This window comes from Adiantum capillus-veneris, chromosome 15, assembly GCF_014529385.1.
Source record: "Adiantum capillus-veneris isolate H3 chromosome 15, ASM1452938v2, whole genome shotgun sequence".
Lineage (NCBI taxonomy): Eukaryota > Viridiplantae > Streptophyta > Polypodiopsida > Polypodiales > Pteridaceae > Adiantum > Adiantum capillus-veneris.
Window position 1 is genome coordinate 52,631,522 of NC_140945.1, and position 14,662 is coordinate 52,646,183.

Genomic DNA, 14,662 nt, shown 5'->3' on the forward strand with positions numbered 1-14,662 from the left:
TGGCAGCATGTATGGGAAGTGACTTGGGGTTGCTACATGTATGATAGAGATTGATACTGCTATTTCTACTGATTGGCGTGTCATGGTTGGAGGACAGGCTACCTTGCCTGCTCATGAGGGTTGGTGGGCTTTCTTTGCCCCCTCTGGCCGGCCGATTGTCGCTTGTCATGGGACTCTTATTTTTGACATTGTCATCATGGACATCACTGATGGCTAGTCTTTCAGTGTATTTTACCACTTGATCAATGCCTAGATATTCAGTGGTAGCTGGTTTTCAGGCAGCTCTTTGGAGATTATGGATTTGGGTCCCCTTGGCGGAGTTGGTCCAGGATCCTAGTGAGTGGCAATGGTGCTTTAAGCAAACTGACGGGGAGCCAGTCCCTTCTTTGAATACACTGTTGGCATTGGGCGGCGGATCCTTGTGAGGGAACAACACCTTCCACACTGTCCAGGCGAGTCGGGGCACTGGTCTCAGAAGTGTATCTCTGCTGCCATCCACTATACATCAGTTTGATCTCCATTCATGGGATACAGTTTCTGTCATGATTTTCTGCATTACGTAATGGGTTATGTGGAAGGTTCGTTTTGCCCACATCTTGGGCTCACGACCTTCCTTTACATCTTCTACTTGCTGGTCGAAGTTGTCTGACTTGCTCTCTCCTCGACCGAGCAAGCAAGCCTTGCAGGAGAGGTGAAGCGCCTCTACGCCACCTCTGTTATCTACAAGATTATTGGCATCTGATCTAGCAAAGACCAGGTGCGCGATCTCCTCCAAGCCCACCTTCTCTTGGGGGTGGGAAAAATCATTGATGTGCAGTTCCTTGAGCGCGGATACTACAAGATCAAGCTTGAGACTCCCAAGATGGTTTTCAGGCAGCTCTTTGGAGATTATGGATTTGGGATGGGGTCCCCTTGGCGGAGTTGGTCCAGGATCCTAGTGAGTGGCAATGGTGCTTTAAGCAAACTGATGGGGAGCCAATCCCTTCTTTGAATACACTGTTGGCATTGGGCGGCGGATCTTTGTGAGGGAACAACACCTTCCGCACTGTCCAGGCGAGTCGGGGCACTTGTCTCAGAAGTGCATCTCTACTGCCATCCACTATACATCAGTTTGATCTCCATTCGTGGGATACATTTTCTACCATGATTTGCTACATTACATAATGGGTTATGTGGAAGGTTCGTTGTGCCCACATCTTGGGCTCACAACCTTCCTTGACATCTTCTACTTGCTAGTCAAAGTTGTCTGACTTGCTCTCTCATTGACGGAGCAAGCAAGCCTTGCAGGAGAGGTGGAGCGCCTCCAGGCCACCTCTGTTATCTACAAGATTATTGGCATCTGATCTAGCAAAGACCAGGTGGGCGATCTCCTCCAAACCCACCTTCTCTTGGGGGTGGGAAAGATCATTGATGTGCAGTTCCTCGAGCGCGGCTACTACGAGATCAAGCTTGAGCCACCCAAGATGGTTTTCAGGCAGCTCTTTGGAGATTATGGATTGGGATGGGGTCCCCTAGGTGGAGTTGGTCCAGGATCCTAGTGAGTGGCAACGGTGCTTTAAGCAAACTGACGGGGAGCCAGTCCCTTCTTTGATTACACTATTGGCATTGGGCGGCGGATCCTTGTGAGGGAACAACACCTTCCACACTGTCCAGGCGAGTTGGGGCACTTCTCTCAGAAGTTCGTCTCTGCTGCCATCCACTATACGTCAGTTTGATCTCCATTCGTGGGATACAGTTTCTACCATGATTTGCTGCATTACGTAATGGGTTATGTGGAAGGTTTGTTGTGCCCACATCTTGGGCTCATAACCTTCCTTGACATCTTCTACTTGCTGGTCGAAGTTGTCTGACTTGCTCTCTCATCGATGGAGCAAGCAAGCCCTGCAGGAGAGGTGGAGCGCCTCCAGGCCACCTCTGTTATCTACAAGATTATTGGCATCTGATCTAGCAAAGACCAGGTACGGGATCTCCTCCAAGCCCACCTTCTCTTGGGGGTGGGAAAGATCATTGATGTGCAGTTCCTGGAGCGCGGCTACTACGAGATCAAGCTTGAGACTCTCAAGATGGTGACCAAGGTCATTTGGATGAACCCGTTGGCAATCCGAATAGTTAGCGCCCATTTTCGACAGTGGCACCATGGTTTCAACCTAGCTTCTGATGTTCTTGTCGAGGAAGCAAACTTGCCCATTTTGGTCTATTTCCTCGGCTTGAGGAGAGAGTAGTAAGTACCTCTCGTTGTTGTCCTGGATTGGTTTCGAGATTGGGACCGTCTTGGAGACACCACGCATGGTAGCTTCAGTCCTTGCCAAGGTAGCAGGTATACCTACAATATGCGTTTTGTTTCCGGACACCCACAAGGTAGTCCTACTGCACCTAAGGTATTTGTTAGACGGTTCCACCAGAGTGTGAAGTATTCGGGACTCCAAAACCAATACCTCATATGCAAATAGATGGGCCATCTCGCGGCGGCTTGTCCTCGCAGGAGACGTGCCACAAACTTAGCCTACCAAGGCCGACTAGGCACAGCAAACAGAGACTTAGGGTGCATCGACTGGCACCTCTTAAGAGCCAGGTGCCCAGTCAATTGATGGCTAGCAGCAAGTGGATGTCCGCCGCTGCCAGGGCCATGCTCCCCACATGGGCCTCTTTGGTAATTGACATGGGATAGGTCATCAACATTCGGTTCTTATTACAGGAAACCAATTTGATCCTCTACAACAAGATGTCCCTGAGGAGACCCCCTCCACCTCAGCCCCAGCTCCCTCTCCTCCCCCGCATGCCGACTCCACCACCCCGCCTCCACTACCTTCTCCTCCATCCTCTCCTCCCATCCCTCCCATCTCCCCCACTAGAGCCACAGCCTCGTCTCTTGGCTTGTCTCATACCTCACCACCGGCTTAGGGGGAAGGACACTTCTCTGCTGCTCGAAGATCTCGTGGCAGTGCTTTTGCCACGAGTTGATTGGCTCAAGAGGGACAGCCCTACCTGAGGACGTCACTGTTGGTGCAGGCTTCCCCTTTTGAGTTAGTCCCTTGAGGGTTGACCAGTTTTGATATTTGCCAGCGATGGAAAATTTTCGATTATGACTTCACACGCTTCCCTGGTGACCTATCTTTGACCTTGAGGCAACTTGCTTCAGAGTACGTGCTCTTTTTCTAGCGGCAAGAGGTGCGGATGCCTTGGATATAGTGGTTGTGTTCTCTTTTCCACTGTGTGGCAAGGATCACACAGAGTGGATATGCACAGAGTGGCTCCATGTCCAGGCTCTTGATTTCTCTCACCACACAAGGGACTTGGGAGTGATAGACTTGATACAGACCCTTTGGCAAGTAGCCAAGTTCTCAATGATGCCACCTTATATAGCAGGTTGTAGACACATCGTGGTACACTTCTTTGTAGACACCCAACATACGCCCCACTATGCATATGTACATGAGTATTCGTGGATAGAGAATGTAGCTATACAGACTGCACGCTCATCTTGTGCATGGGTTGGACAGACACTTCAGGAACGCCTATCCTCCCATACCCCGATTATCTCTTCCCCTATACCTATCTTAGCTACCCCCACTCCACCTATCTCAGCTACACCTACCATAGTTACCTGGAACAGGGAACGGGGAACGGAAACATGCATGAAATGCCATTCCCCATTACGGATACTCACGTCTGAAACACAGAATGGGGATTCGGAATGGGAAGTTGGAATGGGAGCGGGGAACAGAGACCTACAAATTGTCGTTCCCTGTAACTATGACACCTACTATGTATCCTACGAGTTCACCAGATGTGCCACTTGCAAGCCTTGTCCCACCAGACATCGCTATGGAATCTTCTCAGCAGTGGCGGAATCTACCTCCCTCTTTCTGCTATTTGAGGAGTTACTGCATGAGTCCAGACATGCTATTGCTACCATTGAGCTTAGAGCAGAGCGGTTGGGTGCTACTCACAAGCGCCACTCAACCACATATGTAGCTATGAAAGGGTCTCTGTGTGTCGCAGAGAGTGTGATCGCCGATAGAGATGCTACTAATTATGCTTTGCGACACGCATTGAAAGAGAAGTCTCAAATCATTGACGACCTCCGGGCTCAAGTGCAAGGATTTCATGAGATGCGACTACACGGAGATATGGGGGTTCAGGCTCCAATGGATATAGGGTGTGGATGGACGGGGCCAGGGACAGAGGTACAAACTCCTGTTGGGTATGCACAACCAAATACTTCTCCACAGCTCATGGGACCCTTTACACAGACTCCTGTAGGATATGCTCAGCCTCAACAATTTCCATACTATCCTCAGGGGTTTGAACAGCCGGCCCCCATGCCATAGCTGCAGCTGACATAGAGACTTCGCGATGGTTTTGTTGGTGCGCACTGCCATGGCTGTGTCAGTAGGCGGCCTGAGTACACTTTAGAACAGGTGCTTCCATCCACTGAGCAGCAGGTGGTTGCTCCCTTCACAGGGAGTCAGTTTTTTGAGAGCAGAGTCCAGGAGCCTTTAGTTCAGCAGCAAACTCCTACCATCGATTTAATGGCTCCCCCTCCGGAGGTTGACACTTCCGGTGTCAGTGGCGATAACTCTTTCTCTTGGGTGACAGTACTGAGCTGCTCTGCTCAGCTTTCTCTTGTACATATGCAGTGCCTTCTTTTCAGTTATTTCAGTATCCTATTGGTGTCTTTTTGCAGTTTCAGTGTTCCTCTCACCGAGACGGTGAGTCGTCTTGTGGCGGGCAACGTGTAGCAGGGCTATAGTGTCACTGACATAGGACAGACAATTAGTTTCAGTTGGGCTGGAGTTCACACTGGACGGACTCTCGCCGGGGTAGACACATGTGGTGGGGGTACGGGTGGTAGTCTAGCCGACACAGGGCCAGATCACCACCACCACGGTTTTGAGATAGACTTAGTTGGATTGGATATTTTGTGAGCTGTTAATGGCTCTTTATGGTTGTATATATCCGTAGTTGTTGCTAGTCTTGAGGATCATCTACTTTGTATAGTCAAGCGTCATGATTGTCGAGTCTTGAGTTCATGCATAGCACATCTGCACCGTCCCTACACATTGGAGTCTTGACACCCCCATTGTGCCCTTGAGTCTGGGCTTGGAGCTGAATGTGTTGTCAAGCCAGCGTCTCTATGGTTCTTTGATTTTGTCGAGTTTTACTGAGTTGTGAGTCTGTTGTGCTTTGAGTCGTCGTTCCATTGTAGTGTGATGTTTTCTTTCTGTTGGAGTGAGGTTTTTTTGCATACTGCACGGAGGAGCACCCACTGTAGAGAGAGCATGACACACTTTCTCACAACAGATTAGTTTTGGAGTGGCCTTGAACTGCACCAACCCACTTGCATTGAGGATCGCTTTAGACAACCACTTACATGGAATCCTCTGGTCAGTACACAGCGAGGTCATATGGTTAATAGCTGACCTCGTTTCTCTCTGGGTCCCATGGCAGAGGGTCCAACCCGCATTTTTGGGGATTGGCTATAGTTTACAACACTTCCTGAGGAGGTTCAAAGCCTTTTGCTGCACAACGTGAGGGGGGTGCATAGCAATGTATGAGGATATTGTGGAGGCTATAGTAGCAGAGTGGCACATCTCTCTTCAGCCAGACGCGCCCTGCTGGATGGAGGTTTTCACTCGACTGGAGACTCATTGCAGTTCATGCTTGCTCAAACACAGGGTTTTGCATGTTCTGAGGTTCAGAGGGAGGCTCGCCTTCATAGAGTCAATACTGAGGTACCTGAGGTGACCGAGTGGTGCTTTCAACAGATCCAAGTTGTGGGCATCAGTGTGAGGACCTGTGTGGTAGACCCAGACCTGTCAGCTCGAGTTAGGACACTAGCGGCTATAGGCTGGTGCAAGTGAAGTGGGACTTGGGGGAGTGGTTCTTATGGGATCCTTTTACTCCAGCCAATCACCGCGGGACTCCCTTTTTTCACTACATAGCATGGCTACGAGGTCACATACTCGTAGCATGGAGAGACGCTCGACTTGCTGCAGCGGACCATTGGCAGGAGGAGGGTGTCATGGCTGAGTTCTTGTTAGATTTATGTGGATGCCTGTGGGACAACAGACAGCCTAGGAGAGTCACTATGTTCTAGTGGCTCGTTGCCCATCGAGATACTGCAGTTGGGAGTTGTTTAGTGCACGGTGGTCATTCTGCAGTATGTACCGCATGTGGCCATACAATTGAGATAGAGCGCCACTCTTTGAGGGACTGCCGCATGGCACAGTTTGTTTGGCTTTGGATTCTTTGGCTGATGTTTGCACTTTTGAGTGCTTGCCAATACACCTTGAATGATGCATCTTGGTCCACCCTCCTGGGCCTAGCACTTAGTTTTGAGATGGCTTCAGTCAGTAGGATGATTGTTATTCAAGAGTTATTCAAGAGGACCGGCCTAGATTTCAGCTGCCACACAGCTTGTACCTCAGGGGTGGAGTTTGAGATAGAGAGGTTTGTTGGGAGCCCATCTGCAGTTTGACACTTTGGCTCATGTGGAGAATCTGATGTTTTCGCATTTTCGAGTGCAACACGTCCCGCCGGTGAAGACTGTGTGTGACATCTGGCTGGAGTGAATCAATACACTCAGAGAACCGGTTTATAGGCTTCAGGGCAGCTCCAACGGCATGTGGGAGTGCTGCGAGGCCTTCTTGCGACTTTGGCGACCAATGCCCTTTTTCACCATAGCTCATGGGTCACCTAGATGGAAGTACCGCCCACCAGTGTGGTTACTTCCTTGTCCCATATCTTGATTTACCCATAGCTCATGGGTCACCTAGATGGTAGTACCACCCACCAGTGTGGTTATTTCCTTGTCCCATATCTTGATTTAGCTATCATTGTACATATCTTGTTTTTTCATTGGGAGAGTATCCTCACATTTAATGTAGCCCTCTCTCGTAAGGGTAATTTGTAGCCCATTGGGCAGGTTTTTTAACTAATGGAAGAATCTTTTTCTTGAAAAAAAAAGGTTGTGTTTTGCATCCGATGGATGTGAAGAATGCATTCTTGCATGGTGACTTGCAAGAAGAGGTACATATTGAGTAGCCCCATCAATATGAGGATGTGCGACATCTTGAGTATGTGTGTAAGCTAAGGAAAGTACTATATGGCTTGAAGCAAGCACCTAGGTTACTATAGGGCTTCGTATGGTTGAAGCATATCATTCATTGTATGTATGTAAGGATCTTCATAATTTGCATCTATGTGGATGAGTTGATTATAGGAGGTTAGAGTGATCATGTAAAGGATCTTATAAATCAGGAATTTGACATGGAAGAAGTGATGAGTTGCACTACATCTTGGGCGCTGAACTAATATCTATAAGACCACACAGTGACGATGCATCCATGATTCTTTGTACATCATGTGTTGAATTTTGTGAAAGAAAATAACGAATCATCCTCATAAGCCTCAGCCACAAGCATAAGCCATTTGGCATGGAAAGGCCTCGTAAACTACCTTGTTTAGTGAGTTTATCCATATATAACAACAACAACAACGCACTTAGCAGACAACCTTGACACACCAAGTATGCCAAATTCCGTGACTTTGAAAACTCCAAATCAAGTATGCATCGTGATGTTCCACCCTTGTAAAGCCAATAGATAACATCACGAAGTTTGGGCCCAAATACCAGCCTTGTCATGGCAACCACAATAAATGTCCCAATGGACCATATCAAAGGGCTTAAAAATGTCGACTTGCATGATTCAAACATCTTGCTTAGTGTATATGGCATAGTCAATCCCAATGTACTCATTTGTAGCAGTATCCAAAAATTGACGTCTAGGTACAAAACCAGCAGATTCACAAATTCCTCTCTCAATTAGACATTACAGTGATTTGTTATGATTGTTCTCAGTGTTTTTAGTTAGAAATATATTAGGTGACAGTATGTTCCCCTGGTTATTTTTTGCAGTGCCCTCTACTTAATTTGAGCTTCTGTCCAGCATCAGAGTCCATCAATAATTTCAATGGAAGTTTGGTAAGGAAACACATTTTAAAAGCTCATTTCTACATTCAGGTTTAGTCACTCTCTTATCTTAACGCAATGCAAATTTGATAATGGTACTATGTGTCGAATTGTGGATTCTTTAGGTGGTACTCGCCTATAATGCTCTCGGTTGGAGCCGTACGGAGTACATACGCATTCCGGTAGCATTTTAGAGTGGATTTATTCATATATTGCTGCCAATTATGTTTTTTTCTTAATAAAGGTTTTGAGAAATGCTGATCAGGTTAATAGCAAATTTGTACAAGTAACTGATTCAGCAGGGGTTGCGGTTCCTGCTCAACTCCTTCCTGTCAGCAGCATAACCAAAGAACTACGAAGAAAGTATGTGCAGGGGTACCTTGGGATATCATCAGGAGCTGCACCTGCTTATTGGCTTACCTTCCCTGCCACAATACCTGCACTAGGTTACAGGACCTATACTGTGTCTACTTCTGAAAAGAAAGGTATGTGATTAAGATGAAGCCACAATACGTCATCACTGTACTGATAGATAATGACTTTTATCTTTTCAATCATCAGGTTATACATCTGCCTCTACTAGTGAAGTCTTGCCCCAGAAGACTGCAGTGACTGTTGGTCCCAGCAGTTTGAAAATGGACTTTTCAGAGAATGGTCTGCTAAGTGCTATCATTGACACAGACACTGGAGTAAGCCCATCAAACACCCCCCCCACCCCCCAAATCAACACCCCTGCGAAAGAAAAAAAAAACATCCCATGACCTTTTTCTTTCATCCCCAAAAGAGAACACACACACAAATACACACAGTTTTTTAAATAACAATCCAGAAAACAAAAACCAAAACAAATTACATTGTATACTGGTCTTTTTGTTCTAACAAGATTAAAATTGTTTCAAAGAATCTCTCAAAAATGCAAAAGCCCAAAATAAATAAAGATACACAAGAATCAGTGACGATTAAACTGCCCTAACGTGAGTATACATTATGATAGGCAAATATTTTTACCATACACCAAACATTCCCGCTGTGATTCTCAATGGTCACATACTTCTCAATGGATTTTGCCTATATCTGAACATGCTCAGGGATAACGGCATTCTCAGGCATGTCTGGCGGATAACCTATGGTCTCGACGAATAAGGTTGATCTATATCATGCAAGAGACCAGAGATTCTATCGAGTCCTTACGGAAAGAGGACTGGTCAAATTCAGCGGACGTGGCAGACGTAGTTGCAAGATGCTTGCTTGACTCCAATCAGATTTACAGAGGCCTTCAGCGCTCGAGTGCAGGACTCAGGAGGTAAAGATCCATGTGGGAGGAGCCTAGCTTGATACAGTAGCTTTGAGAGAATTGCAGGGACTGCAACCCTTAGGGAGGAGAAGGTACAGCTGGATTGCACTTGACAGCCACTCTAAAGAGGGGAATTGAGGTCCCCTAGAGGGTATTGGCAGTCTTGGTGGCCTTATGCGTAGTGACAGACTGAATACAGAGGTTTTCCAGGATTATGGGTGGTGATATTCTACTGGGTATATCAGAGTGTTGATCAATCATCATAGGAAAGTAGGAAAAAGCGTTGAGGACAGTATAAGATCACTTCTTTATTTGGAGCAAGTTCATTTCTAATGAGGCTACAATAATAGACAGCTGGTATGGTCTTATATTCTTCTCGTACTTGTCAGAGCATCCTTTCCATTGCTTTTTTCTCCCATTCACAGCACCAAGTCATCTGCCATCTGTTATGGTTTGACTAGGTGCCATCAAAGTAAATCTCATCTTCTGAGAGGTTCCAAGAAATGTTTGTCATTTGCTTTCCATAGAATATTCTCTGATAGGAGAATGGGAGAGAGTGGAGTCTGGACAATTTTTTAGTTTCTTTTGTTTTGTGAGACTCTTCATCATGCACTTGGAATGGATAGAGAGAGGAAAGACCACCTGGGATCTTAGTTTCCACACTGACTTCACTATCACTCCCAAAGCAACACTTCTCTCTTATTTTACCTTCTTCTAGTGCTGGCAAAGTCGTCGTGACAAGATGATCACATGGCAGTGCTGGGAGAGCAGTGGATGAACCTTGGGAACAAGCAGCCGACCAAGGGACTCTTGTTAGAGTTGGACCAGATGTAAAACATGGCGGAAAATCCACCGCAGAACGTAGAGGGTATGGCCTTTGTTAACGTGACAGCATATGGATGTAGTGATGTGGCTGGACTTTTATGCCGGAGAAGCTTTTTGAGACTCAGCTATTAAAAGTAGATGATTTAACTGCTTTTAAGCACCTTATTTTTTATAAAATGATTTTTGAGCTTCTTTTAAAGACCAAGTGCCTATAAATTAAAGGTCGGTGTGCCAGAAGGGAGTACCCATTTTGTTAAAAAAAGAGAGGAGAATCTTCACAGGTTCTCTCTCTTATTTCAATGGAAAATAGAGAACTACGAGTCTGCATGTCAAACTTGATCTTATACAGTTGGACACCAGGAGGACATGGGTAGAGCCGATGCAGGAGTTGGGCACCAAGATGGATTTCTACAAAGAGCATCTTCTCCAACTTTCGGGAGATGGGTTTGTGATTCGTCCGAGCTACATGGACACTCATTTGTCTCATGGTCTGCGATGTGCTATTGGTCAGATTCGCACATCCTCACACCAGCTGGAGATTGAGACTGGTAGATTCAGAGGGATACCACCGGAGTCTAGGATATGCCAACTATGCGATAGAGAGCCAAAGACAGAGCTACACTACATATGCCACTGCACTGTGTATTATGAGATACGAGGGCGCTTCCATTGCTTATTCAGGGAGGGTTTTGGACCCCTAGATAGATTCATGAGGTATCAGGATCAGAGATGCCTTGGCTTATATCTACTTGAGCTACATCGACATAGAGATAGTCTGCTGAGGAGACATGGAGTACGATAGTCACAGAGACAGATCACAGACTTCTTTGGATCCAGGGAGCCAGGAGACCAACCACCAGCACAGGGTTGTACTCACATTCATACCAGAGGCACCCTCATTGACAGGGCGACTGAGCTTGGGAGATCGAGACGACCACGACCGAGACACAGAAGCACACTCCATCGATGGAGACTCCAGTAGAGGATCAGAGGCATTCTAGCACGACACCCAGAGTGTCATTGAGGGCCTATTCTACATTTTCACATTTCACATTTCACATTTCACACTTCATTTTCAGTTTTCATTTTTTACATTCAATACTTTTTGTACTTGTACTTCAGACATTGTATTAGATTCACCACTTTGTATCTGATGGTCTCATAGGTCATTTTGGCCTTTTGAAGACGTTAATATATCATTTCATTTCATTTCTCTCTCTCTCTCTCTCTCTCTCTCTCTCTCTCTCTCTCTCTCTCTCTCTCTCTCTCTCTCTCTCTGTTTGTGTTGTGCCATTGGCCAGATGCGCACGTCCTCACATCAGCTCGAGATTGAGACTGGCAGATTCAGAGGGACACCAGCAAATAACAGAATATGCCGCTTATTCCATCTAGAGCCAGAGACAGAAGTACATTACATATGTCATTGCACAGTGTACTATGAGATACGAGGTCGTTTTCACTGTCTATTCAGAGAAGGTTTTGGGCCTCTATCTAGGGTCATGAGTTATGAGGATCAAAAATGTCTTGGGCTTTATCTACTTGAGTTACACAAGCATAGAGAAACCTTACTGAGAGGTGAAGAGAGACATCCCCAGAGACAGATCACATATTTCTTTACACTAGATACTGTACACCCAGAAGAACAGACAGAGGAGCAACCAGTGACGGTGGAGAGGTCTACCCGCACTACTGGCATTCTCATAGACCGAGCATTGGAGCTAGGGAGATCTAGACGACCCTGAGGGAAGAGAGGAGCTACACAATTTCGAAGGACGCTATGGCAAAGGATTCAAGCCATACTCTTTCGTCGTCCAGAGTGCAGATGAAGATGGATCTCTACTCCCCTCCCATATTGTCTTCACATTGTACTGCTTAGTTTAGGATCCCGCAGTATTTATATTTTGTTATCCTAGTTTAATTTATTTTGTTAATTTGACTTTGTATCAAATACACCGCATTGTAACTTTCTGGTCTCATAGGTCACTTTGGCCTTTTGAAGACGTTAATATAACATTTCATTTCATTTCATCTCTCTCTCTCATCTTCTCCAACTCACAACAGACGGATTCGTCACACGGCCCAGCTACATGGACACACATCTATCTCATGGGTTACGATGTGCCATAGGCCAGATTCGCACATGTTCACACCAGCTTGGGATTGAGACAGGTAGATTCAGAGGCATACCAACAGACAGTAGGATATGTCAGTTATGCCATGCAGAGCCAGAGACAGAGTTTCACTACATATGTCATTGCACAGTCTACTATGAGATACGGGGACGCTTTCATTGTTTATTCAGAGATGGTTTTGACTCGTTAGATAGAGTCATGAGATATCAGGATCAAAGATGTCTCGGATTATTTCTACTTGAGATACTGAGATTATTTCTACTTGAGATACAGAGACATAGAGACGCTCTATTGAGAGGGCAAAGACAGAGACAGCCCCAGAGACGCATCTCAGATTTCTTCAGTCTGAGTACCACAGAGCCAGAGGGGACACCACCATCACAGAGCTCGGTTCCCACCCATACACACACCAACGGTACTCTCATTGACCGAGCTATAGAGTTGGGGAGATCGAGACAACCGCGACTGAGGAGGGGAGCCACGCAGCACCGACGGAGATTGCGACAGAGGATCCATAGGATTCTAGCACGACACCCAGAGTGTCGATGAGGATAGGCCTCATGCTACTGCATATTATATCATGGTGACACTTATCCCCATTCTGTACCATTGTGACACGTATCCCCATTCTGTACTATCGGGGTGAAACAGGGTTGCCCATTGTCTCCTACTCTATTTGGTATGTATGTTGATGAGGTGTCTGATTACATTGACAGAGAGGGTGATAGAGGTGCCCAGCTGGCAGGGACGTGGATCCCATTGTTGTTATATGCTGATGATATTGTCTTGATCTCTGACTCACCAGAGGGTATGCAGCGACAGTTGGATGCATTACACAGTTTTGCAGAGGATAGTGGATTGTCTGTAAACCTTGGTAAAACCAAGGTCATGGTGTTTAACACCACACCGCAGTGGATCAGGAGATCGGCACCGACCTTCACGTATGGTCAAGAGATTGTGGAGTATACAGATGCATACACTTACCTTGGGATAGTCTTCACTGGGCCGAGGTTTTCTTTGGGGAGAGCAGCAAAGACTAGACTGACCAGAGCTTATGCGGCCTTGGGAGGCTTGGAGAGGATGTGTTCGCAGGTTCAGTTCCAGGAACCTCGGACAAAGTTATGGCTCTTTGATACTTTAGTAGCCTCAGCTATGATGTATGGGGTACAGGTATTGGGACCTTCTGTAGGCCAGGATGGTTGGAGATGTATGGAGAGGCCCTTGGTATCTATGATCTCCCGATTGATTAGAGCCAAGGCCTCCGTACCTCACGCGATCATTCGAGCAGAGCTAGCTGCCCCCCCCATGGAGATTGAGGCGCTTACCAGATCAGTGTCCTTTGTGCACAGCCTATGGGATACTACTAGAGACAGATATGCTAGATTGGCCCTTGAGTCTTCCAGACAGTTAGCTCTACAGGGGGACACTTCATGCTGGTATGCACAGATGACTTCATGGTTTCAGACGCATGGCTTCACCATGGACAGGTTGCCCCCTTTCCAGTATTCTCTTCAGGCACCCTCGATGTCTCTTACACGGGTGGAGATCACTAGACTCATTCGTCAGGACCTGATCCAGCTCGACACCAGGAGGACATGGATAGAGCCGCCTCAGGAGTTGAGCACGAAGATGGCTTTCTATAGAGAGCATCTTCTCCACCTCACAGGAGATGGGTTTGTGATTCGACCCAGCTACATGGACACACATATGTCTCATGGTTTGCGTTGTGCCATTGGTCAGATACGCACATCCTCACATCAGCTCGAGATTGAGACCGGTAGATTCAGAGGGATACCAGCAGACAGCAGGATATGCCGATTATGCCAGAGAGAGCCAGAGACAGAGTTGCACTACATATGTCATTGCACAGTGTTCTATGAGATACGGGGGCGTTTCCACTGCTTATTCAGAGAGGGTTTTGGTCCTCTATCTAGGGTCATGAGTTATGAGGATCAGAGATGTCTTGGACTATATCTACTTGAGTTACACAGGTATAGAGACACTTTACTGGGGAGAGCTAGAGAGAGGCAGTCCCAGAGACACATTACAGATTTCTTTTCACTAGATATGGGACAGCCAGAGGAGCAGCCACCACTGCAGAGCTCGTCCCACACTCATTCGACCACTACTGGCACTCTATCGACCGAGCATTGGAGCTACAGAGATACAGACGACCGCGACTGAGGAGAGGAGCTACACAGCATCGACGGAGACTACAACAGAAGATTCGAGCCATACTCTCTCGACATCCAGAGTGCAGATGAGGATGGATCCTCACCATTTCTTCCATCTTTGTTTCACACACTGTTACATCCAGTTTACCGGGTACCTATTGTATCAGCTGCTACACCCACGTAGTTTTAGATTGTAGTAGTAGTAGTAGTATTTTGTTCCACTTCTAGTTCTTTTCTAGTTCTTTTGTACCCAGACATGGTA

At 46.7% G+C, this 14,662-nt stretch overlaps 1 protein-coding gene across 1 annotated transcript in view; it reads left to right on the plus strand.

The window, feature by feature from the left end:
• The window catches only part of LOC147440657 (alpha-mannosidase-like), a 131,781-nt gene that overhangs the window by 90,983 nt on the left and 26,136 nt on the right, over positions 1 to 14,662 (plus strand). The window contains exons 13-16 of the mRNA XM_086482520.1: positions 7,922 to 7,987; positions 8,101 to 8,157; positions 8,241 to 8,460; positions 8,537 to 8,664. Coding sequence (XP_086338646.1) covers positions 7,922 to 7,987; positions 8,101 to 8,157; positions 8,241 to 8,460; positions 8,537 to 8,664 — 471 coding nt within the window. The remainder of the gene's footprint in view (positions 1 to 7,921; positions 7,988 to 8,100; positions 8,158 to 8,240; positions 8,461 to 8,536; positions 8,665 to 14,662) is intronic.